Below are 23,305 nucleotides of genomic sequence, written 5' to 3' on the forward strand. Positions count from 1 at the left end.
AATTCTGCAAATTGGAAAATGAAAAAAATCTTTAACTAAACTGTCTGAACCTGTGTGAATGTTGTTAATAAACAGATAAAGAAAAATGTGCAATTATGTAACTTTATTCTTTAATTTTTTTGTATAGAACAGTGGAACATCTTCAAGTGCTGTGTGGTTAAGACCATAACCAAAGGCTTTGTTTTTATCCAAAAGAGAACAAACATAAATTGACAAAAAGGGGCAATCTGAGAGCAAACACTGTGTGCATCCACAGACAAACAGCAGACTTTGACTTTAACTTTCTTAAACATATGCTGCGTTCAATGAAAGCCCCTGTGTTTTCATGCATGTGCAACAAGTGCAGCAACAGTCACACTGAAATATTCAAATCAAAAAACAAATTATTCTTTCATCAGCTTCAAGTTTTACGTTTCGTGACCTGCTGCACAGAATTATAGAACTAGCTCCTGTTTAGATTTTTGATGTAAAGAAAACAACTGATTATTACAAACACTCAGGACCTGTTCTTGGCTTGCAAACACGAAGGCAGACACAAAAACAGCCGGTTTCTTCTTACAGATCGGTCTGACGCTGCCTGGAGTCGACTTGAGCGGCCTGTACCTGAGTATGAACTAGCCTGGACTGGCCTGTTGTAGGATGGTGCACTTGTGACAAATGGAGCCATCACGCCAGGCCCATCACCGCTCCTCACAGGGGACGAAGTGGCCCCGGTCTGAGCTGAGAGTCGTGTCTGATCAGCTGACGTCATCACGCTTTGCTGACGCTCATCATCCTGTGGTCGGGTGGAGCAGCTTATGCTCCTCTGTGACTGGACAGCATCTGTTTGTCTCTGTTGGACTTTCAGCAGCCAGTGTGGGTGGCTGTGTTCACTGGTCTGACCATGTTGTGGGTGCAGAGGAGAGTCGCTGTCAGAAGTGGAGCTACAACAGGACAGAAAGTTGTATTTTGCAAGTTTGTTCTAACAGAGGATATCAGAAATAAAAGCCCCTTTTACACCGCCTGTTCAAGATGGGAATATTGTATTCTGTATGAAAGATACAATCAAACAATAAACATACCCGCTGAATGATGTCTGAAGGGGAGAGTGAGCTGACTCGTGTTTCTGTGGGCTCGCCATGGTCATGTATTCATCCTGAGGCAGCACAGGCGAGCTGTGGCTCACTTGTGGTGACATCATCATGTACCTCGACTGCTGCTTCCCAGCTGGCTCCCAGTCGTCCATCCCGCAGTAGTCCCCCGTCACCATGGCAGGTCTCCTGCCATCGTTTTGCCTCCCGCTGTTCATCTCCATGTAGCTGCCGGTCTCAGACTTGAAGCTCTGACTGGATCTGATGGGACTCAGATGTGCATCAGAGCTCAAAGTGGATTCAGGTTTTTGGGGGTCTTGGTAGCACGTAGTTGGACTTGTCTGGATTTCAGGGTGACTGGGGTGCAGTAACGGACGCGAACCAAGTGGTCTCACATTCACCGGCTCGTCTCTGTATTTGGGTCTGCAGCGTTTTGAGGCGAGATGGGCTTGAAGCTGAATGTGGCTGGAGATCGGTGAGCGGCCGAAGTCGGGAAGAGCTCGCTGTGCCCTGACTGTATCACGAACCACCTCATGGATGTGCTGAGCTGCTGCTGGGTTACCTGAACAGAGCAAAGAAAAAGGAGGGGTCACAGTCCTACAGAAAGGGAGAAATCAGTCAAATAAACACTTTCTTTTGTAATTCTCTTTTTATTGATTTTACTGGGGAGGGGGCATGTGAAAGAAGAAAAAATGTCAGATTTCAAGAATAAAATCATAACATTAGAAGAAAAAAATTGTAATATTTTGAGAGAGAGGTCGTAATTTTATGAGAAAAAAACTAATTTTATAAGAATAAAGTCATGATTTTATTCTCATAATGTTACGAGATTATTCTTATAAAATTACAACTTTTTTCTTGTTAAATTATGACTTTATTCTTGTAATATCGTACTATCAGGAGTTTATTCTCGAAAACTCAAAAAAAATTAAAACATTCTCAATGTGACCCTAAAACTTGGAAAAATAAGCAGAAAGGCAAATAAAAAAATCTGTAGATATAGGGATATTGGATCTAAATCAGGTCTGATACACGAAACCTACACTACCAGTTTTGTCCAGTTTTCAATAAGGGTATCCTTCTCAAATAAAAAGTCCTTCTCTCTTTTATATAAATACTGTATATTACATCAATCCGTTCGTCAACACCAATAATATTCTTAACAAATATTTATCCTTTTTATCCAGTTCCTCCAGTGTGACCAGGTACATAAGTTTAAATTTGTTTTTGGTCTGAAAAAAAGAGTTTCCAGGATGTCATGAATTTAGTCCAAAAGGGAACCACAGAAGGAAACTGCCAAAAGATATGGAAGTGCATCTTTGTCTCCACAGGATCACCTAAACTCTGCCTGATTTGAATCACATTTTTTCTGGACAGGGGTACAGAAATGACACAAAACTATTCAAACTAAATTCTGTCTAAATTCTGCTGTCTAAATATCAGATTACCCTAACTTTCCCGCCTTTAACTTTAAATGTATTTTCATTATTAATTTGTTGAAAGCCCTGGTATCATTTTGAAGTTTTTCATAGGTTCGTTCTCATATGCTCCAATAAATATTTGGATCAGTTTGTTTTCTGTGGTCGCATTTTACTTTATCTTTTTGCTAATAGAGTTGTTAATCTGTAAGTATCCAAAAAGGATAAAAATCAGATTTTCATTTTGACGTACCTTGGTCTCTTGCTTCCATCCAGATTTCACCAGGACCGTTTGGTGCCGACCTGCCAATCTCCATAAAGAACAAACCGTCCGAATGGCCAAAGCGCCGAACACTCAGCAAAGGTATTGTTACCGAAAGCAAATCACTGCATGCGGCCACTCTGATCAAGATGAGAGACATCGCTGTGAGGCAGAGCCGACTCTCCCCCGCCAGGGACTTGGAACAGCCCAGACCTCTGGGCTTCACCGTGACCGGCCACACCTGAGGCGAAGGCGAGGGGAGCAGAGCCAAGATCAGGTTGGGATATTTACATCCAATGCAGATTACATGGTGCTTAACCTTGTGAAACCTGGATCGACATCAGGTTGTTGTGTTAAGTTTGGACGCCTCTCATAAGCACAAATTGGTTTGATTTTTTTTTTAAAAAAGAAAGAAACATGGCTAAAAAGGCAGCAGGTAACATGTCAAGAAATGTCAGGAAAATTGCAAGAAATTAGCAAAAGCTGAAACAAAAATGAAAAATTATTTAAATACAATGACAAATGAGGGAGAGAGAAAAAAAATATAATTATACAAAAAAATGATTTCATTAAAGTTATTTATTAAAAGCAAATTACATTAACATGTTTAGTTTTTAAAACTATATCTGTTATTTTTGTTGTTTTGTTTTTGTTTTTGTTTAATTTTCCTTTTCCTTTTTTAGCGCGCTAATTTTCAGGTAACTTTTTTGTAACTTGACACTAACTCCTTCCTAATTTTGTGAAATTTCCTGTGAAGTTGTTCATTTTTTACTTATTTATATTTATAGGTATAGTGAACGTATTTTATAGTATTCAATTTGATTTGATCTTGTTACTCACTTGTTTAAGCGAGGTAAAGTGCTAGTTATGTATCAAGAGGTCATCATCACTTAACTGTATAAAATGTCAACTTATGCAGGTCAGCAAAATTATAATCAACTTTGATTAAATTTGAAATCAACTGCATGAGACAGAAAAGAAAAACAAACAAGCAAAGTCTGGTCTGACCTCTTTGAAGAAAGCAGCGGGGGGCAGAGTGCAGTACACATCACAGTTTTCTTCAAACCCTCCTCCGTGATAGTCAGCCTTACGCTCTTCCTCCATCAGTTTCTTAATGGTCAGATACCACTGCTCTTGTTCCCACTGGTCCTCCGCCACCAGCACCATGGTCTGATCTTTGGCATACAGCGCCACCATGTGGCCTTTCCTGGAACTGCCGCTCCGGCTGACGCCGAGACAGCACCGCAGGTAAATCGCCCTGAGGAGGACAAAATATTTTAATTCAGGAATTAAAGCAGCACGCTGTATAATAAATAGTAAGGCAAAGCAGTCGATCTAGTCAAGATCTCAAACAAATTACTCAAGCTATAACGAGGACAAACACTGCCAACATAATGTATCCAAGGTTCCCAAACATTTTCATGGACAAAATTTCAAAACTTTTCCATGACCCAAAATATTTCTTTATTGTCCCACTTGGCTGATGTTTTCAAACATATAAAATTCACACTCTATTCAAACATCATTTCAGCATCCCCAAAGATACTTTCGGGGACTGTAAAAAATCTGAAAATTCAACAATAATTTCCATTTTTACAGTTCTGGCTGGTAAAAAAGTGTCATTTTGGTGATTTTTTTTTTTTTTTTTTTTTTTTACAAGAAAAGATGCTGCACGTTTTCCCTAAAAATCAGCTGTAAAATAAATGCAAAATACAGCCATTTACAGTTATATCATCGTTGACTAAGCCAAGAGTGCTTTAAAAAAAATGTCGGTGATGAACAAATAAACAAAAACAACCAAAACACTGTTAAACATTATTGAAGCTGTTTGAAGCTGATGTTTCTTCATCAGCTACAGAAAATAAATGTTACCTCAGTAATTTAATTGATTACACAAAACAAATTTCTATGATTTTTCCCAAACTTTTAATTTCTTTTTACTAATTCCAACTTACTTTTCCAGGCCTGGAAAATGTGATTGTGAAATTCAATGACTTTTTCAGGTTTTCCATGACCGTACGAACCCTGTGTACCAACATTTGGCTGATGTCGTGCATTGAAACCTTTAACTCGATGAAGTTACTTTAACCCACCCTTGCTTGCTGGAGCCAGACAGTGCAGCTTTACCAGCAGACTTCTCCATTTCTGCGAACTTCTCCTGGTTCTTGTACCACTCGAGTCGGCTCGGCCCCGTGTGACTTCCTGCTCTCAGGACAAAGTATCTTCTGTGGCTTCGCTCCTGCTTCCCGAGGTAACCTTGTTTCTGCACATCGCTCTGCGGCTTGGAGGAGATCATGAGGGCGCCGGCCAGAGGGTTTGGACTGTTGGAGGTCTGGCTGGTGCAGAAGAGTTCCTCATAGAGACCAGAGTAAGGACTTGAGTGCATCTCAACGTACTGGTCCTGAGAATCCTGGTTCTGCTCCATTTGACGTTTGTTCATCCAAGGAGGGTGCGGAGGTGATGCGTCTTGCAGACTTGTTTGGGTGGAGCTGTGAGTTGACAGAGGCGAGCTGGAAGCAGGCAGAGATCCCTCTTGGCTGGCACGCCTGCTGTGCGCTCCTGCACTTTCATCCATTTTAAGCCGAAAACCTGCAGACGGAGGAAGATAAATGAGAAACAGGACATGTCTGCACTACTTTAAAAATGCATTTTACAAGCGAAAAATTATTCTGAGCAGCTTAAAAAGACTGAAATAACTTTGGCTAAATATGTTTGTTGTAATAAAAATAAAGCAATGAGTTCATTTTCAAATACTGCATATATTAGTATTGGATTGTTTAAAATTATGGGCTCGTTTTCATAACAGATGTAGAAAAACAATATTTACAAGATTTATTGAAGATGTATTCCAAATTCAGAAGCATTTAAAACCACTTAGTTTATTTTTGGCTCTTTTCCTAAGGAGGAAAGGAGAGATACTGTAATTAATACTTGTTTGTTATTGGTGCAAAAATAAATAAATACATAAAAAGAAAAAGAAGTCACAAAGCACATAGAAAAGGGTGAAATAACTGTCATAATAATTCTAATAATACAGCGTCAGTGTTATGTAGTTGCACTTATTTATGGAGACATCTTTTAAATATTGCACGTGTTTCTGTGTATGATTGTGCATGTGTAAGGAGTTAAATAAAATTTAAAATAAAACCAAATAAACAACAGATACAGTAATAAAATAAAAGCAACGACAATAACAATAATTATAATAATACCTAATAATTTAACAGTTTGATATTTTGATATGTCAGCATTATTTTATCCTAAGGTGCATTCATAGGTAAAGTTACACAGTTAGAGGTCACATTTTTCCAATGATACTTTCCAAAAAATAATTTAAATCTTATTTGATCAAATTTAAACACAACAGGGTTTTTTTGGGTGTTAGTGGAGATGGTGTAAAAATGTATTTCTGAGCATGTCATAGTGTCAAGTTATATTCACGAATTTAAGGTTATGGACTTAAAAACAAGTTTCTTGGTTTTCTTAGTATATGAACAGTCCAAACATAAGAATAAATTATGTTAATAAATGACACTATAAATAGGTGCATGCACTCCAAAAATAATATCTAAGTTAATGCAAAAATACTCAAATCGTTAAACAATTTTGTTTATCTTGTACTGTTTATGAATCAAAAACGATAAACACTAGATTTGGCTGCTTTCCCCCCTAATATATAGCATTACATCATGACTGTATCTGGTATCTGATGAAATAAGCACTTTTTTATTTTTTTTCATAATTTCTGCGGGTTTTTTTTTTAATATTTATATATGAATCAACAATCAAGAAAATCACAGTGAAACTACATCAGAAGCTAAGTGACGTTAGCTACGTTAGCTAGCTAGGTTCGCCGTTTTCCAAAACATTACGGCAGAAAAGTTCAAATAAAACTCACCTGAGACTGACAAGTACATATATCACAACTGGGCAACCCCGCGGTGTCGTCTGCTTTTCATTTCAGGCTGTCTGCAGAAATCAAACAACTATTTCCAAAGTTATTTTCTGCCAAACGTGTTTGTTTTGGTGTTCGTCGTCTTGTTTTCCGCTCAGGTGCTTCAGTGCCAATCAGTGCTGCCTTCAGGAGCTCCTCGGAAAACCCAACTCTGAAATAAGGAAAAGTTGGATTAATCGCTCATATAAGCTCGTTGGAAGACATTAGAAACATCACAATATGACAAAAGTAAATGTTGGTGTATTAAAGCTGATAAACAAACAAAAAAAACTATATAAAAAGAGCTTTCTAATTGTTTACAACAAAAAAATGTTTGACCTCTCAGTCTGTGTTTTTTGGGTTGTTTTTTTTTAGCAGAGTGCCTAAAACAAATATGTCAACATAATTGGCAGAAATAAAAGATATCAAAAGAGAACATGAGGTATTATCCATATAAAATGAACTTTTTTTTCAATAACTGTATTTGACCTCATTATGAACAATTTTGGAAAAGGGGTTTTGAAAAACTGTGCATTCCCGAACAAAAACAATAAAAATACTTTTTTAAAAAAGAATTAAAAACAACAGCTAACAAACAAATTAAGTGGTCTATACAAATGTAGAAGGGGAAATAAAATTAAACAAAATAAGTTTAGATTCAAGGGGACTACAATTTATGTTTCTAATATTTATGTTGTTGTTTATTCATTTATGTTTGTATGTATGCATTCATTTATGTATGTATTAATTTATTTATTGTTAGAATCAGTTTTAATTAATAGAGATGTCAAGTTAAAGGTGGATGCTATTTTAAAGTAAGCAAAATTAATAACATATTTTATGACAAGAAAAGGAAACATAGCCTCTAGAGGGCGTGATTTGACCTCAATCAAAAATTTTGTGAAAACAATAACAATGCATTTCTATCAACAACAATACAAGGACTCAAGAAAAATACTAGAAGAACTAAAGAACTACAGCAAAGTAAAAATACATGAATTGGTCTGTACATACAGTAGGTTAATAGCAAATAAAATGAAACAAAATAAGTTTACATTCAAGGGGTCTATACAAGTTTTTGTTTGTGTTTTTTCCTGTTGTTTGTTTTTGTCGTTATTGTGGTGGGATACATTTTTTGAATGAAGAACAAAGCAAAGAAACAGAATCAAAGTGGAAGGGAGTGCAAAAAAATAAAAATAATAATAATAATAATATTGGCCAAAACTTGAACTTTAGGCATAACTTGTAACAATATCTAAAGAAAAGTAATTCTTAATGTTTATTTATATGCCAAGTTAATGGTTGATAATTCTTATGTTATATTCCCTCAACATTGAATGCATTGGTTTCAAACAAATGAACTAAAATTAAAAACTATGAATATGTGGGGAAAAAATAAGCAAAAGATGTGAACATTTTTTAAATTAGTGACATAAATTAAGGAAGAGGAAGAAGCAAACTGCTTGTCTAGCCCTACCTGTTCTCTTCTAACCAATCAACATGATACTATTTGAAGTTATTGTAACAGACAGAGGAAGTGGTGTGTCTCTCATCGTGGTTATTGCACTTATTCCTGTTGAAATAATTAGGAGGGACATTTTTTTTCTGCATGTTTCAACATTAGGTGCTTCTCGTGGGAACACAGACGTTCGCTGTCAGCGCAGAGCGAGTGTCAAACAGTCTCTTGATACTCATACCTCTCTATCGCTGTCCCAGGATGTCTCTCCTCCGGGGTGTCCTCTCTCAGGTCCTCTGCTGGACGGGCCTCTGTCATGTCCTGTTTGTGGCTGGTGCAGGACTGGGAGTTGTGGTTGCAGTGTGGATGGTGAGACTGTTGGTAGGACACATCTGGTATACACACAGACTGTCCTGCTTCAGCAAGCCACACGCAAAGTCCTGGCTTTTGGGACACCTGGGCCAGGTAGGACACACACACCGAGGCTGCACCTCACCTGTTAACTTTACTGTTGTGTCGTTATTGTAACACTTTAGAAATGTTGAAACATCTTCTGTATTTGTCGCAGTGTGACACAGGATCTGCTCAGTGTCGTAACATTTCCTCTTTGTGATAAATTTCCCATAAAATGCTGTGCACAAACTAACCAAAATTCACTTTATTAACTGCTTAATTGTGTGGCTCAGATGCAGAGCACAGAGGAAGGTCTCCTGCAGGCGGATGTTTTGGTGCAGACGTACAAACACTCCTGCAGCTGGTTCATAGGTCCTTTCTATCACCTGGTCCGACTCTTCCACCCCGACTACATCAAACCTCTGCTAATGGCACCTGGTAGTGTATAATCACTGGAAACAAACGTTTTTCACACTAGTAGAAGCTTTTATTGGAGTTTTTAAAGACAAACACATTTCCTAAAGCTTTGTTTGTATTGAACTTCTCTGCATCCAGCCAGCATAACGGTCAAAGATGAGCTCATCTATGGACATCTGCGTCCATGGCTTGGTGAGTCAACTAGGTCATGTTGTTTGGATGTAAGTATGTTTCATTATTCTCAGAAAGGTGAGTAATTTGAAACGTACGTCAAGTGTCCTGATTTCTTCCAATTAAATGGGAAGAACCCAATAAGTAACTTGACCAAGAAATTAGCAAAAATTACAAGAAAATGACCAAAAAAATAAGAGAGAAACAAAACAACTACATGCAACCGAACAAAACAAGAAAATGACCTGAAACAACTGCTTAAAAATCAAAAACTAAAACTAAAATAATTCTGTAAAATGATAGATTATACAGTTATAATCATTTTAAATGTAGTTTTCTGTTTTTTTTAGCTTTTTAAAGGTATTTTCTAACATCCACTAATTATTGCAATTTGCTGGACATTTCTTCACATGTTGCTCATTGCCATTTTCCGAGCGTTTCCGAAAGGAATCAGTTTGTTTAGAGTTCAAAGGTGTAGGTCAGTGTATGTCAATCCAGGTTCATTAGAGAGTCCTTTCTGTGTTTCAGGTTTCCCAGAATTAAATAAACCCCCTAAAGAACATTGTTGTCCTTAATAAAAATAAAACTTGTGAACTGCATTTTTTAAAATTCATATGTATAAATGACCCTGCAAGCACTGATTACTGTAATCCACAAGTCTTCTCTCTCTTCTGTCCCAGGACAGAGCCTGTTGCTAAGCAACAGGGAGGCGTGGTCCCGCAAGAGACGGCTTCTGACTCCTGCTTTTCATTTTGATATTCTGAAGAGCTACGTCGTCAAGTTTAACACCTCAGCAAACACCATGCACGTAAGAAAGACACACAGCAGTGAATGCAAGCAAATAGCTGGTGTCGTTTATAAAGAGAGAATTTAAAGAGACAGTTCACCTAAAAAATAAAAAAAGAGATTTTTCCTCTTACCTGTAGTTTCTATTTATCAATCTAGATTTTTGGGGGGTGAGTTGCCGATTATCGTAGATATCGGCCATATACTCTCTTGAATATAATGGAGCTAGATGGAGCTCAGCTTGTTGCGCTCAAAGTGCCAAAAAAACATTTGAAAAACTCAACAGTAATGTCTCTTTTCTTTTGGGTTCCTACATCTTAAAGAAAGTGGGATTTAAGGCTTTTTTAAAAGAATTTTTTAAAGCTACTCTGAATTAAATTTAAGACCAATTTTACAGTCGCCAAAAATGAAGGGAAAAACATGAACCAGCATCCGTTTCCTACAATAAGGGAGACTGGTGTGTTTATTGCAATAAAAAAATGACTTTTTGGTGACGTTAATGCGAGAGCCATTCTTTATTATTTTGAGATTTTTTTTTACATCAGTGAAACAATTCAGAAAAATCGTACTTCCCATGTTATTATTTTTAAGACTTTTGAAAGATCTGTTTAAGACATTTAATACCAGTTAAGGCCTTATTTTCAGATTAATGGATTTTAATGCATTTTTGGAATTTTGAAGGATATGCAGAAACCCTGGTTTTTTTTCAAGTGAGCTACACCTGTCAACCATACACAGAAGAGATCGTGTGTATTTTTGATTTTGGGCAGAACTGTCCCTTTAATATGTTGATTTTTATACTACACTGTATGGAGAAAATGTCCCTGTTATATCTTTTCTGTCTTTTAGGATAAGTGGCGCCAGCTGGTAGCAAAAGGCACGCCTAATGTAGAGATGTTTGACCACGTCACTCTGATGACGCTGGACAGTTTACTGAAATGTGCATTTAGCTACAACAGCAACTGTCAGAGGTGAGGACTCACATTTGATCATTTTTGACAAATAAATTCTCTTTCTTTTGTATTTATGTTTTCTAAAATTGCTATTTTTTCCTCTCTAGGTCAACCAGTGAGTATGTGTCAGCGATAGTGGAGCTGAGCGACCTGATAATAGATCGTCGACAAAACATTTTGCACCACTGGGACTGGATTTACTGGAAAACACAGCAAGGAAAACGATTCAAAAAGGCCTTAAGCATTGTGCACAGGTACAGCACATGCACAGGTGTAACCTTCACTGTAGCACAAACTGTCTGATGATACATTTTTATATGATAATATTGTGTAGTATTCATGTTCTATGAGAACAGTTTCCTGTTGTTTATTCTATTCTATGTTTGGGTAAAACTTGTTTGCAGGTTTACCAGGGAGGTGGTCCAGGAGCGGCGGGCCCTGATCAACCAACAGAGGAAGGACGATTTCACCACAGCACCACAGAGGAAGAAAGATTTCGTGGACATCATTCTGCTGTCAAAGGTACAAGAGAAGAAGAAACAAGAATGAGACAAAAAGAGAGTTTTAATTGCTTGACTGCAGTTTATTTTTTGTATGACTGCAGGATGAGGATGGACGAGGCCTAACAGATGAGGAGATACAGGCTGAGGCCAACACCTTCATGTTTGCAGGTGAGACAGCTTGAACTGGTTTGTCAAAAATATGGGAAGAAGGCAACAAAAAACTAGCAAAAACAAAGGAAAGAAAAGAAAAAATAATGAAAACAAGAGAATGATCTTAAGAAAGTGCTAAAAATATATATATATATATTTATTTCTGTTACATAGTTTTACATATACAATTTAAGAGAATTATAAATAAAGTATTATTGGCCTTTTTTTGAAAATGTTCAGATCATCTCCTTGTCACGTTTATTTATTTATTTTATTTATTTATTTTTTTTTGCAGTTTTAATGATATGTTGTTGAATGTTTTTTCCTGTGTTTTTTTTTTAGGAAATCCAACCAATTGTTTTCAGGTTTCAGAGATTTAAATGCTTGTAAAAGGCATCTGAATACAGCTGATGACAGTCCAGGAGGTAAAAGGTTAAACCTTTTCAAACCTGAGCACATTGGACTGATTTCTTTCAAAAACATGGAAGAAGGCAATAAGAAATGAAAATTTAGCATGACATTGGTGAAAAGTATCAGAAAATTAGTAAAACAGAAGAATGAGAAAAATTGTAAAAAAAAAAAAAGAAAAAAAAGAAAAAAAAAGAAAGTAAAAAAAACAAAAACAGGGAAATGACAGTGAAAAAGTGCTTAAAAGGTCTAATAATAATTTCATGTAATTTTAAATATGTAATTATGATTATACATTTTTTCCCAGTCTTTTTTCCTTTGTACCAGACATTTTCCCCTAGCTTAAAAAAATAATTTCCATAATCTACTAATTTGAATTTTTTTTAAAGAAATCACACCTACTTGCTCAAAAAGATACAAAGACTAAATAAATAAAATACTAGTAAAAGGCGTTTGAAAGCAGCGCAAAAAAAGGTTTCAAAAAGTTAAGCAATGGTGCACTTTTTTTCATGATGAATTTGACTTTTCATTTGTAAAAGACAGAATGTGTGGAATCTTCCCTCAAAAGTCAAATCTGCTTTAAAGCTGGATTTTACAATTTTTGCCTTTAATCTTAATTGTCACATAAATTAAAAAAACAGTCATAAAATCACAATTTCACATCCAATGTAAGATAGCTTTGAAACTTTAAAAATTAAATCAAAACGTCCTACTTTTTCCGCAGGTCATGATACAACAGCCAGTGCGATTTGCTGGACGCTGTATAATTTGGCACGCCACGACCACTATCAGGAGAAATGCAGGCAGGAAGTGAAGGACCTGATGAAAGGACGAGATGGACGTGACATAGAGTGGTCAGTAAACATGCACATAAGATGAATCACTGGTCGTAATTTTCTTAGTAAAAATGCACAGTTATAAGTGGGAAACGTATATATGTACAATCTGAAACCCTGTTGTTTTATAAAAGTTAACTTTTTCAATCTGGACCCTATTCCCCATGTTTTTGTGTCTAAATGACTCATGGGAACATTTTTTTTAATTTATATATGACTGAGTGAGTGTGCTGCAGCATCCAAATGCACTTAGTATCATTGCAGTCATATGCAATAGTATCATTCAAATTTAAATTAGTATTGTCTTTTTATTTCTTTCTTCATTTTACCTTTTTCGTTTATATTTTATTCCTTTTTTTCCTTTTATTTGTGGTTTTATTACTTTTATTGCTTCTGTTGTTTTTGGTCTGTTTCATTATATTATTTTAAATTGACATTTTACGTCCTGCATCTTGCATTACGTGTACTCTGGTTTTAATTTCATCCTCACTTGACCCTAGTTTTCAATAGAACTGTTCGGCTTTTACGTTGTTGTATTGCTGTCTATGTATCCTATTTCTGCTTTGCTTTGTTTGTCAAAGGGCTCAGTAAACTTTGTTTTTAGAGGTGGTACATAAATAAAGTTATATATTATTAAATTAAATGCAATATGTCTTTATCTAAAGGGAGGATTTGTCAAACCTTCCCTTCACCACCATGTGCATCAAAGAGTCTCTCAGGCTGCACTCTCCTGTGCAGGCTGTAACTAGAAAGTACACCCAGGACATGGCGCTGCCAGGGGGTCGGACAGTACCAAAGGGTGAGAGGGAGACACTGTTGGCTTTCTGGAAGTTCCTGAAACATAATCAAGAAAGTACAAATTGGTCTGTTTGTGATATCCTTTTGAAAGTGAAGCAAACTTTTCCCAAAATAGTCCTTTCTGTCTGTTATTCTTCCCTAGGTGCCATCACTTTGATCAGTATTTATGGGACACACCACAACCCCGCAGTTTGGACAGATCCTCATGTAAGAACTGAACATTATTGTTTCACTTTGTCTCACCTTTGTCATGTTTGACCTGTGACTTACTCTCTTTTAGGAGTACCAACCTCAGCGTTTTGACCCTGCAAACGCTCAGGAACACAGCTCTCATGCCTTCATCCCTTTCTCCTCAGGCCCCAGGTACAGCGGCGTCACTGCTGCCAGCTAAATAAGATATGACATCATTAGAAATTTGCTGGTAAAGACAAGAATTGTGTTCACAGGAACTGTATTGGTCAGAAATTCGCCCTCGCAGAGCTTCGAGTCGTCGTGGCGTTGACACTGCTCAGGTTTCGTCTGACCCCAGGGGTGAACCCTGAACTCGGGACCAACTCCGGGGGAGTTCGGCGTCTCCCCCAGCTCGTCCTGCGTGCAGAGGGCGGTCTGTGGCTGCAGCTGGAGCCTCTGATGACACACAACGTGGAAGAGTTGCAGGCTGATTGATTCAAAGATGATCATTAATTCAGTTTATTAACCATTTCTAACCTGGCTCAACATTGTTATTTTTATCATTATATATATATATATATATATATATATATATATATATATATATATATTTTTTTTTTTTTTTTTTTTTTTCTTGTGTGTTTTAAATTTTATAACTTTCCTAACTAATTTCTTGTCACTTTTTGGGCCACATGCTCATGCTTTCTCCCCATGTTTTTGAGGGAAATCAAATGAATTTTCTCAGGTTTGAAATGGTTAAAAAAAAAAAAGAAAACAGGTGTCAAGCTTCCCCCGGATACCAGATGATTTGTACATGTTAATTTTGTCAATAAAAAAAGAAGTCCACAGCCTGAATAATGATTTTTTTCTGGCTGCAGTAACAATCCCTAAACACCAGAGGTCGGAATAGTGCCACTTTTGATTCTGTATTTGTGAAATATGTTTATTTTTATCAACTTTTCCGGAAGTAAATAACTTACATCAGTGACTGTTTTGATTGATGAAACATCTGTAGTGATTAGTAACATTTTAATCCATTTATAAAGACATTAGAAATATAACATGTCCCGGTGGAGGCGGAGACACCACAAAGACGCAGAGAGCCTGTTAAGCTGGTTTCACTTAACTTTCACTTTCGGGCTCTTCCGACCATTTCTAACCGCTTAGTAAAGGCAACTAACGCTTTGTTAAGCTAGCATGCTTCGCCTGTAGTGTGTTTGGCTTATTTGATAACTTTTTATATTAGATGCTTCTCTCGATTGCTTTGATTTCCTCGTTTTTGACTGACGGAGAGTGAAGATGTGGGCGTCCGGGACCGCCTGTCTGTGTATGCTCCTGTCTGTGACTGTGTCTGCGGTCTCTGGTAAGATTATAACATCCTTTATTTTTTTTTTCAGCCACCCTGTTTTTATACATTTGAAGGTATCTTTTTGTGGGTTATATGTGTGTATTATGTGCAGATGGTGTCGCAGGATTGCAGTTTTCCACATGGCCCCACCCAGTGAACCAGCATGTTCATAACTCCTGTACAGTTACAGTCCTGCCTGCTGATGGCAACTGTCATCAACACAGAGCACGAGGACTGACACTTTGAACACAACTCAATAAAATAAAGTAGAATCTACAGATAGATCAGGGTTGAGATGTACGGAATTGAAATATATAACGTTGTAAAGGACACAGCAAATCGCAGAAGAGAGCAGAAATAGAAAAGTTAGGGATAACATGGAGTAGAGGAGAGTAGAGTTCGAATAGATATGAAAACAATAGGACAGAATAGAAGAGAGCAAAAGAGAATATAGATCAGCCAGGTAGGAATAGAAAAGAAAAGAATAGAATCATTAGAGATAAAAAAAAAGAACATGGCAGAGGTGAGTTAGAACACTTTGAAGTGAAATAAAATAACGTTAAACCAAACACAAAAGAGTAAAGACAGACTATTTGGGAATAGAATACAATAGAATACAGAGTAGAGGAGCATGTTGATAGATCAGTTAGGAAAGAATAGAATAGAACAGAATAGAAGAGCGTATAGGTAGACCAGTTTAGAATAGAATAGAATAGAATAGAATAGAATAGAATAGAATAGTGTACCTAAAGACCCGTTTTGAATAGAATATCTAAAGGCCCATTTAGAATAAAATAATGTATACATAGACTAGTTTAGAATAAAATAGAATACAGACAGACCCGTCTAGAATACAGTAGAACAGAATAGAAGAGCATATAGGTAGAGCAGTTTAGAATAGAATAGAATCATGTATCTATATACCAGTTTTGAATAGAATATCTAAAGACCCACTTAGAATAGAAAATAATAGAATAATATATCTATAGACCAGTTTAGAACAGAATAAAACAGAATAGTGTATCTATAGACTAGTTTTGAATAAAATAGAATAGAACAGAATATAGACAACCCAGCTGAGAATAGAATAGAACAGAATAGAAGAGCGTATAGGTAGACCAGTTTAGAATAGAATAGAAAAAATCATGTATCTATAGACCAGTTTTGAAAAGAATATCTAAAGACCCACTTAGAATAGAAATAGAATAATATATCTATAGACAAGTTTAGAATGAAATAGAATAGAATGAAATAGAATAGAATAGAATAGAATAGAATAGAATAGAATAGAATAGATAGGAATATAATAATGTAATAATATAGACCACTTTAGAACAGAATAGAATATAGATAGACCAGTTTAGAATAGAATATTATAGAATAGAACAGTATAGAATAATGTATCTATAGACCAGTTTAGAATAGAATAGAATAGAATAGAATAGAATAGAATAGAATAGAATAGAATAGAGTATAGGTAGACCAGTGAGGAAGCAGCCATGCATTTAAGAAAAAAAAACAAAACAAACTGCAACATTTTACCAGAGTCCAGTGAATAAAAATTTTATAAAACCTGAGCAAATTAGGGAACATGAGGAGAAGGTAAAGAGCAACTTAACAAGACATGGCTGCCACCAAAACAAAGGGAAAAAGAAAATCACCAGAAAACAAACAAACAAACAATGTAAGAAAACAAACATGTAAATGACCCCAAAAAAGTGCTGAAAATGTTTTTTTTTTTCCTGTAACATAATATAATTAAAAATATGAAATTACTAGAATTATGAATACAGTTTTAGGAACATTTCCCTTTTTTGGGGATAACTTAATAATAATAATTTTCTTTTTTAAAAACAACTTTTAGGTAACTTTCTGGTCATCTTTAACCAGTTTCTTAAAATATTTGGGACATTTATTGTGCAGCTGATCATTGCCATTTTCAAAAGAAATCAAACCACTTTGCTCAGGTTCAAAGGGTCAAATAGCTTGTGAAAGGCGCCTAAATGCAGCGCAAAAAACTGATATCGACCCACGTTTCAAGGGGTTAAAGGACATTTTAAGGAGACGAGAAAAATGGCACACTGAGCTTCTTTCTGTCCTTGCAGAGATCTACAGGAAGGTGGGCGATGAAGTCGTCCTCAAACCAGACGCCATCTCCGGCGCCATCAAGAGCATAACGTGGAAACATGGTTCTGACATCGCGGCGCAGTGGGATGGAACAGAAACCGACTATTATCGTCAGTTTGAAGGTACACTGACCGAGTTCAGGTGTCTTTGGTGTCTGTGGGATCGAACGTGTGCTGCTTTTGAAAATGAATTGATTGATTGATGCTACACGGCAGAGTGGCGTGAGCGACTAACACTCTCCATGTTGGTGTTAAAGAACGAGGACGTCTGAACAATTCAACCGGAGAGATGACAATCACAGGGCTGACTGTGAGTGACAGCGGAGAGTACACACCAGAAATCAACAACATGGTCCAGAGCGCCTTTAATCTCATCGTTATCTGTAAGTGCAAAAGTTACACACAGTTTAACCCTTTGGAAGCTGGCTCAACATCAGTTTTTTCTGCTGCGTTCAGATGCCTTTTACAAGCTGTTTGACCCTTTGAAAACTGAGCAGATTGGTTTTATTTCTTTCATAAAAACGGGAAAAAAGGACCAACAAGAAATGTCCCACAACCCTTTTTTCATAACATAGACGAGGGCTGGACTTTTCGTATTTTAGGGACATTAAATTGTGATGTGACAGGCAGTCGTCCAAGCGACATCCATTATATTATGTTTTGATATTTTATGTTTCTTTGATCATTATATAGATATATTAAGATACTTTTCTGGTTGTTTTTTTTTGAGTTTTTGTTTTCATCTTGGTCTAATATGTAATATTTGTCTTGTCTTTGTCCTGTCTGGGTGTTGCATTGCTTCTATTTCACTTACTACTGACGCTTTTGTTTAATTATTACTGGAATTATCAATTATCTGTCTTTTTCAACTTTCCAATTTGAAAAAAAATCAATAAACAAATGGTGGAGAAAAAAAAAGAAATGCCTCACAAATTGCAAGAATTTAGTAAAAAGGTAACAATAAAATTATCTAAAAATTACTTAGGACGACAGTTAGGAAATTATCCAAAAGAAAAAGAGAAAACGTGTTTAAAACAATATACTTACAATTCTAATAATGTTATATATAAATAATGCGACAGAAAAATAAAAATAATTTTTTTTCTAATTTTCAGCACTTTCATTTTCTTTTTTTTCTAATTTTCAGCACTTTCATTTTCTTTTTTTTTCTAATTTCCAGGTATTCTTCTTGTGACTCTTTTTTTTCCCAGATTTTTGTGCCATGACGTGGAGTTGCTCGCTGTGTTTTTGAAAGAAATCAAAACAATTTTCTCAGGTTTTCAAGGGTCAACCTAAAAACTGAATATGCAGCAGGGGTATTATGACTCTGACAGCCTCTTTATTATTGTTTTTTCTGCAATAACATCAGCTCCTGTCCCTACACCGACCATTAAAAAATCCTGTGTCGATGAGACCAGTTGTGTTTTGAGCTGTGATGGAGACACCACAGCTGCTGGACCAGTCACCTACAGCTGGAAGTCAGACGATGATAAGGTCTTAGGTACATCTAAGGAGCAACACATTACAAAGGTATTTTACACTGATGTGGTTCCCAACTGGTCCAGTCACTGGGTCCAGACTTTTCCTTTCAAACCCAGAAACACTGGGCTTTGATTTCTCCGAGCCATACAGGCATTTTTTCATGATCACATTTTTAAGTATCTAAAAATATCTTCAACTGGCCCAGTAATGTATTGAGTTTGTCAAAAATGTTCATCAACATGCAACATGCCTGAGCTTTCAAAAACATGGGGAAAGGCAATGAGCCAGAAAACAGAAAATTGCCCCAGAATTAGCAAGAAATGTGCAAAAAGTACAAGAAAATTATTTTAAAAATTGTTAAAAAAAAAGAAATAAAAAGAAAAAAATCCTATCTAAAAAGAAAAAAGTTAAAACAACAACAAAGAAATTACCTGTAAAAACATATTCAGATTTTACAGTAATTTTGTAACACAATTTTAAATATGTAATTGTGATAATTATAAATGCGCTTTTCCTCTAGCTTTTCAAAAATAAATTTCTATATCATCTAATTTCTTGCAATTTCATGAAACATTTCTAACCTGAAAGCAGTAACAGAAGTGATGTCGCTCCAGGTTTAAAAGGTAACGCTTTCTAACCCTCACATGCAAAATATTGCAGCTGGCTGTTGTAACCTATTGACATTCATAAGTTTCAACAACACTGAGTTGTCATAGAAAGAAACAGATGAGGAGGACGTAAAACTAAATTCCCCTCAAGTTTGGGATGTTTAAACACGTTTGCACACATGGGCTGACGTCAGGTTTTACATAAAGTAGGTGCACCGGGTCGTAAATATGGTTTGTATGTATAAATGTTTGGTCGTCCATTTGAAACCTGGATGGACATCAGTTTTTCTTGTGCTGCATTAAAAACACCTTTCATAAGTATTTGAACCTTTGAAACCTGAGCAAAAGGATTAACTGTCTTCAAAAATAAGAGAAAAGGCAATGAGCAGTTTGCAAGAAATTAGTAAAATGTGACAAGAAAATAACCTAAAAATAATGTTAAAATAAAGGAGATGAAGACAGAAATATTAGAAAATTATCAAACATGGGTAAAATGTCCAGAAAACACATGTACAACTATTAGAATTATATATTCAAATGATGTTACAGTATATATGATATTTTGGTATTTTTAGCACCTTTTTCATGTGGTTTCTTTGTTTGTTTTTGTTTTTTTACACTCCTTTTTTTGCAATAAATCAAGCCAATTTTCACTCTTCTTCCAGGACAATAATTCAAGTGTGAAGGAGTTCAGCTGTGAGATGAAAAATAAAGTCAGTAACGAGAGCAGTGCACCTCTCTCCAACCCTTTCATCATTACAACTGATCGTAAGTTATTTGAAATGTAAAAGAAGGATCTCAACAAGTTTCAGCTGAAAATATCCTCTGATGTGTAATATAAATCTTCATTTAGCAGCACCTGCAGGGACGCTGAACATTACCAAAGGAGCCATCGTGTTCATCAGTCTGCTGATCGCTGTGGTGCTGCTGGCTGTCTTTCACAGGTGTAAAGCAGGTGAGAAGTCATCGCGCTCTGTTCATTCATTTACTTGTTTATTTGTATGAATTACACCCATGATGATGATGATAAGAGAAGCATGACATTTTAAATATTATGTTTTATCTCCTCTAGGAACGTGGTTCTTCAATAAAAGTAAGGAATCTTCTGAAAAAAGGAAATAGTTTTTACAGTTTTCAGTGTGTGTCTGTTCTCTAAGGGTCACTGTGGGAAATGTCGGATACTGCAGGAGAATTTGGCATTGCAGTTTGAGAGAAATTGAGTTGAAGCCTGATGAAGGTCTAGTTACCGAAACCTCAAAATAAAAATACATTTTTAAAAATTTTTTATTTCTTTTGCAAGTTAGACAGTGTGGGAGTTTGTCTGTAAATTGTGATCAGAGATTTTAACATTTTACAGCATTAGAGCATCTGACAGTCGGCTGAAATAACTTCCTGTTCACCTCAGACTACTGCTCAAAACTTTACTGTGGTTGATTCAGCAGATGTTCTTTCGTTTAGGGTTAAATATTGATCAGACTGAATGAATGTTTTTTTGTAAAAGTAATATTAAATAATAGGGAACCTACAGCAGGGTGATGGAAAAAAAAGAAAGATCCTGTAAGTCGAGAGTAATGAGAAACTTTCTCGAAATACTCAGTTAATATCTAAAAAATAACAACTAATTATCTAAAAATAATGACAAATGTCACTGAGTCATTATTGAAAGATACTTAGTCATTACTTTGAGATATTAATTATTTTATTTTGAGCCATTTAATTGTTATTTTAAGATACTACGTCATTATTTTGAGATATTAAGTCTTTATATTGATCCTCTTAGTCGTTAATTTTAATATACGATGTCATAATTTTAAGATATTAAGTCTTAATTTTGAATGGGTATGTAAGTTGTTATTTTTGCAATTTAAATCTAAATAATTTTAGAGTTTCTCATAATTTTTCAGATTCTGACTTATCCTCTCTGCTTTAATTCTCTCCCTGCAGCATCCATGCCGTGGGAAGCCGGTCAGTTAATTACATTACATTAACCCTCATACTTTTTAAGTTAAAATGTATTAGTGTTATTTATTATAATTATTATTATTACTTTTAATAAAACTGACTGGGCCTTTTAAAGATATAATATCAGACTTCTTCTGTGCTGTTTTCCACCTCCACAGACTTCTGGAAGAAGAACGAGAGGCTGCGTAAGTTTTACTCTGTTTTTGTATTATATTTTTTCTAGCTTTTTATTGTGATAAAGAAAGTTAACATTCATATGTCCACATCATAAATACAGCAAGAGACGCTGCTGAGTCTAATGGCAGGACTGCTCAAGAGAAGGGACTAACAGACGGTAAGAAACTCCTGAAAAAATCACTTGCTTGTTTCCAAATATAATCATTGAATTTCTGTCCATTCACAGCAATATTTAACAAGATTTGTGTAATAATTTAAGCAATGTGTGACTCCTTTTTCCTTTTGTTATTTGGCAGAGGAAACACCAATGACCTAGACTGTGAAACAATGCCAAGTCAGGTGTAAACGTGAAGCTGAACTGTTTCAGAAAATCCAGAAGTACGCATTGGATTGGTGCGTCCTTTGTTTACAGTACAAATATTATTGGAAATCTTTTAATAGTAGAGTCAGCTCCAATGCCTCAAATTTAGAATGAATAAAAACTGCCCAAATTTGAGAAAAGAGGGCACTTACGACTCTTGAAAAGACATTTTTTTTAAAGACTTAAGTTCTGCTGCTTTTTTAAAAAAGACACTAAAAATAAAGTTACTTAGCATGAAATAAAAAGCCTAGACTGTAATCAAAGCTTCTAGACTTGAAGCAGACCTTCCTGACAATGTTTTACAATGTTTTAAGAGGCAGTAAGGGGCCTCAAAGTTTAGACAATACTCGGAAACTGCAAACGCCTTTTCATGGAGATGGACAGTGTTCCTGACACCGAGCGGTACCTCATTAAAGCGAGCAGGTCTGCAGTGGATCCATGCGGCCTCACAGAGTTAGACAGGAGGTTGGAGTGTGTGGGGAGGACCTGGACGGACAGCAGAGGGGAAAAAAGACGCCATTGTTTAGTTTGGGCTGCTGGCTCAAACAACAAGCAAAGCATTGTACAGGTCTGCTGGCTCGTGAGTGTTCTGAACAAATATTGCGGGATTTTCAGCTCGAAAAAAGTCAATCAGCTATTTTTTATTTTTGGTGCTCTCTTGTTGTCAGATGTTGATCTAATTCACACCGTCTTTGACTGTATTTTAGTGTTTGTCCTGTTTTAGATTTTGAAGGACTGTTTTTTTTGTTTCTTTTTGCACTTCTCTTTTCTCTCTTGTGGGGATTTTTATTCTTGAATGTTTCCTTGTTGTTTAAAATAAGTTGCACTTCAATACAACTGGAAGTTTAAGCTTTTTTATTAATACATTTAATTCCAGATTATTTCAGCAATTTGTTTGTGGTTTGTTTTTCACATTTAAATATTTGGCACTGATGCTTTTATGTTCAAAAAAAGTTTTAGATGCTCAAAATTTCCCACAAAAGGCACTGAGTTATTCATACGCTGTTAGCTTTGTATTTATTGTGGCTGGTTTTAGGATATATAGAATGTAGATGTATAAACGAAGTGTTTTTTTGTTTTTTTTATATAAAAACTGTGTTTAATAAAAGCAATAGAATATCAACACCCTTTTTTTAACCCGTTTTATAATTTACATGTCTTCAGTCTTTTTTCTTTCCAACTGGTCCACAGTTGAGCCACTTGAGGTCAGCAAGTTGACACATTTTGCCGTCATTGACAGCGAGTTGAGTCATGGGTACTAAAGGTGAGATTGCTGTTCTTTAACTACATGTGGAAAGCTGCAGCCTGTCAGAGGAGCAGTGATTGTCTGTCATGATTGCCAAAATGCATCACAAAACCAACCTTTATTTGTTTATTTATATCATGTCCTTACTACCTTCCAGATTTTGGGATTTGGCATGTTTTGTATATAATGCATGTGTACATGTCATCATTAAAGGAATATCTAACCAGTGAGAAGGTCCTTTGTATATCAATAACTTAACCAGTGTTACC

The 23,305-nt window shown here is 35.9% G+C and overlaps 3 protein-coding genes across 4 annotated transcripts; 2 read left to right on the plus strand and 1 right to left on the minus strand.

Moving 5' to 3' along the window:
• Window positions 1-88: 88 nt before the first annotated feature.
• On the minus strand, window positions 89-6,855 carry LOC121939529 (uncharacterized). The gene is made up of 6 exons (XM_088074827.1): window positions 6,649-6,855; window positions 4,844-5,339; window positions 3,759-4,008; window positions 2,742-2,991; window positions 1,062-1,632; window positions 89-923 (listed from the first exon to the last, which is right to left on the minus strand). The coding sequence occupies exons 1-6, from the start codon at window positions 6,665-6,667 to the stop codon at window positions 497-499; spliced, it is 2,013 nt and encodes a 670-aa protein (XP_087930953.1). The 5' UTR covers window positions 6,668-6,855; the 3' UTR covers window positions 89-496.
• Window positions 6,856-8,295: 1,440 nt separating this feature from the next.
• Window positions 8,296-14,315, plus strand: cyp4f3 (cytochrome P450, family 4, subfamily F, polypeptide 3). Its single transcript, XM_042513159.2, has 13 exons — window positions 8,296-8,605; window positions 8,827-8,971; window positions 9,089-9,142; window positions 9,802-9,929; window positions 10,757-10,878; window positions 10,968-11,114; window positions 11,265-11,382; window positions 11,465-11,531; window positions 12,646-12,775; window positions 13,423-13,556; window positions 13,698-13,762; window positions 13,836-13,918; window positions 14,002-14,315. Exons 1-13 carry the CDS (start codon window positions 8,402-8,404, stop codon window positions 14,219-14,221), a joined length of 1,617 nt encoding a protein of 538 aa, XP_042369093.2. The 5' UTR covers window positions 8,296-8,401; the 3' UTR covers window positions 14,222-14,315.
• A 483-nt stretch (window positions 14,316-14,798) lies between these two features.
• LOC121962620 (lymphocyte function-associated antigen 3-like) lies at window positions 14,799-23,269 on the plus strand. 2 transcript variants are annotated; one of them, XM_042512832.2, is made up of 11 exons: window positions 14,799-15,089; window positions 17,180-17,323; window positions 17,458-17,583; window positions 18,570-18,730; window positions 19,956-20,058; window positions 20,144-20,245; window positions 20,363-20,383; window positions 21,235-21,255; window positions 21,411-21,437; window positions 21,530-21,586; window positions 21,726-23,269. In XM_042512832.2, exons 1-11 carry the CDS (start codon window positions 15,026-15,028, stop codon window positions 21,743-21,745), a joined length of 846 nt encoding a protein of 281 aa, XP_042368766.2. In that variant the 5' UTR covers window positions 14,799-15,025; the 3' UTR covers window positions 21,746-23,269. The 2 variants fall into 2 exon arrangements, with proteins under 2 accessions (XP_042368766.2, XP_042368767.2); XM_042512833.2 differs by having other exon boundaries at window positions 20,147-20,245.
• The last annotated feature ends 36 nt before the right edge of the window (window positions 23,270-23,305 follow it).

The sequence above is a fragment of the Plectropomus leopardus genome, chromosome 24 (genome assembly GCF_026936395.1).
Source record: "Plectropomus leopardus strain MGB_pleo_1.0 chromosome 24, ASM2693639v1, whole genome shotgun sequence".
NCBI classification, from domain to species: Eukaryota; Metazoa; Chordata; class Actinopteri; order Perciformes; family Serranidae; genus Plectropomus; species Plectropomus leopardus.